Source organism: Oratosquilla oratoria, chromosome 6, assembly GCF_046742065.1.
Source record: "Oratosquilla oratoria isolate Oo_2021 chromosome 6, ASM4674206v1, whole genome shotgun sequence".
NCBI classification, from domain to species: Eukaryota; Metazoa; Arthropoda; class Malacostraca; order Stomatopoda; family Squillidae; genus Oratosquilla; species Oratosquilla oratoria.
Window position 1 is genome coordinate 30470418 of NC_134782.1, and position 5000 is coordinate 30475417.

Below are 5000 nucleotides of genomic sequence, written 5' to 3' on the forward strand. Positions count from 1 at the left end.
TCTAGTGGCAGTGGTAGCTGGTTCTGGTATGGTTGTAATTCGGATTAAAATACCCTAAGCAATTCCTTGATATTGCTTACAATTTTGCAAGGAAATCATTTTTAACTCCTCAGCCTAAATCACCTTTCAATTATCATAATGTTTTAATTTTACCATTTCAAGAAAATTTGTAAAGTATCAAAGAATTATTAAAAAGATTTAACGTAAAGGTAGTTTTTAAACATGATAGTACAGTAAAACATAAACTTATCAACAATAGTATTGAAATTAAAAAAGGATGCATTTATAAAAATTCCTTGCAAAATGTGTAATCAATTTTACATAGGTCAAACTGCCAAACCCTTAAACATTAGAATTGAACAACACAAGAAAAATGTTAGGGATGGCAATCATTCTAGTGGTATATTCAAGCATATTGAATTAAATAATATAATCATCCAGTTGATTGGGGTAATGCCCAGGCAATCTATTATACCAACAACATAATAGCAAGAAATTTAATAGAGTGCAGTTTGATTCATACCACCAGTAATCAAAATACCAACCTACATAAAGGCTTGTACAAACTTGATAATTTCATTTGTCAAGAAATTAGTAAGATAATATCAGGTAAAATGTAATCCAACGAATTGACTTAATGTCGCCCTATATAATTAGTAGAAACAGTGACCCTTGGCGACTGTGACCTGATGTCGCCCGACCATCGTAAGATAATTGACAATGACCTTCCGCTCTCCAGGGGGTAATTGGTCGCTACGCTTATTCAAACTGTCCTTGTTCCTTTGTATCATGTATATATTGTCTATGTATTCCTATCACTATGTACTTGTTGCACTGAAGATGTAATATACGAAAGCGCTCTGCTTCGTTAGTTTCTTTTTCCAAGTGGTCTACTTTGCATATATATATATATATAATTATATTGTCACACGTAACATTCGATCCATCAACCCAGACACTAAGATACGCCTAATCGTATACTACAAAACCTCTAAAACACACACCCTGGTTATGAAGAACAACAGCCAGCCCCCCAATCCTCCTCTACAAGAAGTCAACGTATTGTATAAGTTTGATTACCCTGTCGGTGAGTGTCAGCACCGTACCTCCTCATACATTGGCATGACCTCCATGACCCTCTCCAAAAGACCCACATACCACCTCCAGAATGGCGCCATGAAAGCACACCTGATAAAAGAACACAAAATCACCATCACCAGACAAACACTAAACGAAAACACTAAAATATTCTACAAAGTTTACGACGCCCTGTGCCTTAAGATGGCCGATGCAGTGAACATATACATCGAAAAACCTTCCATTAACAACATACAACTCATGCCCACAAACACACCCCCAAGCAGTAGACGCACATAACACAAACAATAACACCCCTTTCCACAATCCACAAAGAAGTTGCTACTTCCACGTACGCAGCGCTGCGGATCACGGCTACAAGAAATGACCTCTCCCAGTGTTCGCTCAATGTACGGCCTGTATATAAATCATTGTATCCACCAACCATTATAACTCCCTCCCTGAGGATGACCGAGTAAGGTCGAAATACGTATCGGAGAAATTAAAAAAGAGAAAACCGCACCAAATGTCTTTTGGACACCTGCTCAGCTATTTGGAACCAGCACAGAAACTCGTTGCACGAGAGAAATTAAAGCTTCAATATAAACTCAACAACGCCATTGTTGATGTAGACTTCTTGAAATCATGTATATATATATGTGTATATATATGTATATATATATTTATATATTTATATATACATATATATACATATATATGTATGTATTTATATGTATATGTATATATATATATGTATTTATATATACATATATATACATATATATGTATATATATAATCTATATGTATATATGTATATATGTATATATGTATAAATATACATATATATATATATATTATATATATTGTATATATATAAGTATATATAAGTATATATATATACATATATTATATATTGTATAGGTATATATGTATATATATATATATATATATATATATATATAGTTTATATATATATGTATATATATATATATGTATATATATATGTATGTATATATATGTATGTGTGTATATATATATATGTGTATATATATATATATATGTATGTATGTATATATGTATATATATATGAGTGTGTATATATATATATGTATGTATATATATGTATGTGTATATATATATATATATATGTATATATATATAATATATATATATATATACATATATGTGTATATGTATGTATATATATGTGTAAATGTATGTATATGTATGTATATATATGTATATGTATATATGTGTATATATATGTATCTATATATATGTATGTATATATGTGTATATATATGTATGTATGTATGTATATATACTGTATATGTGTATGTATATATACTGTATATGTGTATATATATATGTATAAATATATATATATATATGTATATATATGTATATATATGTATGTATATATATATATATATGTATATATATATATATATATATATGTATATATATGTATATATATATATATGTATATATATATATATATATATATAATATATATATATATATATATATGTATATATGCGTAAGTAACCACTACGAAAAGTAAACTAACGAAGCACAGAGCTTTCGTATAATTACATCTTCAGTGCAGATACAAAGAAGGAATTATAAGATGAAGAAACAAGGTACAGAATATATGACTGGGTGAGACATAGTGATGAGGACATTCGGAGAGGTAGTGGAAGAAATACACGTGACGGACATTTGAACCGTCCTGGTAACCAACAAGTATGGGACAACTGCTCATAATTTATATTACAATTTAAATAATTTTGAAATTTCATGAGAAATATAACTAATTTGTACAAACCTTGATGGAGATTAAGATTTATTCCCTTACTAGATTTGATCAAACTGCATTCAATTAAATTTCTTTCTGTTATGTTGTTGTATGTGATGATTTTAGCGTTATCCCAGTCAACTGGGTGGTTAAAATGGTTCATGTGGTTGAATATGCCGCTAGATTGGTTTCCCTCTTAAAGCCCACAAGCTGCGACTACGTCTACAGTTTCTACAAAACTGCATGAAAGAACAAGTATTACCCAAGTCGGTCTTACCCCAACGGCTTATGAAGATGTCTGATAGCCCATTCGATGATTTTCAGCGCATCATTCTTAAGAAACGAATCGATATTGCTAAATTAGAAGTCAAAGAAGCCTTTAGGATCAAGTGCATTAGTTTTCATAAATTCCAGTGTTGTGTATCATCTGATGTCAAGGATGTGCTTTTGGACTATTCTTATGAAAAAATGAGGATTGAGTGTGAGCACCTTACAAGGAAGTTAAACATGAAATAACTAGCCCTCATTAATGACAGTGACTGGACCAAACATGCTAACCCAGATTTCGTGGTTAACTTGTCATCTAAGCCACTCACCAAGGCTCAATCCACAGCGTTAGGATTTGGGCTCAGCTTTGCCAGTAATTCAAATACATCTAACATCACTAACATTGATAAAGCTTTTTGCAATTTAAAGTGTGATAAAGATCTGCCTATAGATGATGTTAATATATGCAAAGGTATTGTTTATGGTGCTTTAGCAAATCAGATACCTCACAACGGTCCTGAACGTTTCAACATTGCTATTAATTCTCTCAAAAGGACTGTGATTTACATATCACAAAACGCCGTAGTAATTATGAACAAAAATTATTATTTAAACAAAATGGATGAACTACTTAAGGATCAAGACACTTATGTCCAACTTTTAAAGAACCCTACTGAATCAGTGAATAGCCATTTCAATAAGAAGATAAAAAAATTGTTTTGTGGAAATAGTGAACTCGTCAAAAAGTTTATTTCTATTAGCCCTCCTTTTGCCTTACATGTATGGTTTAGTTAAGACAAATAAACCAAATTACCCGGTAAGACCAATCGTTTCTTCAATAGGTTCAGCTTCATATAAACTTTCGAAATGGTTGGTAACAATTCTTAGTCCACTAGTTGGAACTATTTCCACTTCACATGTTAAGAACAGTTTAGACCTTATTAACAAAGTAGGTGAGGTAAAACCAGATTATAGATTTAAATTGGTAAGTTTTGATACTGTTAGTTTGTTTACGAAAGTTCCTTTGGATGACCTTTTAATCTATTTAAAAGAAGAGTTAGATAAGCACGATTTACCATTACCCTCAGACACCTTGATTGAACTGATTAAATCGTGTGTAAATTCCAATTTAATGATAAATTTTATTTTCAGAAATTTGGCATAAGAATGGGTAATCCTCTCTCCCCCGTATTGAGTAATTTATATATGGAGTTTTTTGAAACTAGAATTTTAAGTGACATCGTAGTCTGTGGCCCATTCAAGTTAATGTAAATGATTTTTTTTTTGTAAACTTAATAATTTGGTCAGTTCCATTAAGTTCATGGTGAAGATAGAGAGTGAAGGCATTTTACCTTTCCTCGATTGTGATATCTACCGCCGTGAAAGCGAGTTGAAGTTTAGTGTAGATCGTAAACCAACCAATGTTTGTTCATATATACACTATTATTCCTCACACCCTGATGGCGTAAAACGATCTGTTTTTTTCTTCGATGTTCCTCAGAGCCCTACGCATTTGCAGCCCAGAGTACATCGATGATGAAATAAGATGTATTTACGATATTGGTACTAAGCTACAATACCCCACATATGTTCTTGACACAGCTTGCAATTGTGCTAATAGGACATTTCGTAACCTTAGGTCAATTCAACCTTTCAATATGAGTAACTTACTAATTCTACCGCACCAAGAGAACCTGCAAAACATTCATAATATATTACGTAAATTCAATATCAATGTAGTTTTTAACAATAAGAACACTGTAAGACAGTTGCGCATAAATAATTCTGTTAATAGTGATAGAGGGTGTGTAAAAATAGCTCGTAAATCATATAATCAGTTTTATGTTGGTCAGACTG

The 5000-nt window shown here is 31.3% G+C and overlaps 1 protein-coding gene across 1 annotated transcript in view; it reads left to right on the forward strand.

The window, feature by feature from the left end:
* Window positions 1–5000, forward strand: part of LOC143025963 (uncharacterized) — a 23918-nt gene that overhangs the window by 9930 nt on the left and 8988 nt on the right. The window contains exon 4 of the mRNA XM_076185946.1: window positions 3079–3357. Within this exon, the coding sequence (XP_076042061.1) occupies window positions 3079–3357 (279 nt within the window). The remainder of the gene's footprint in view (window positions 1–3078; window positions 3358–5000) is intronic.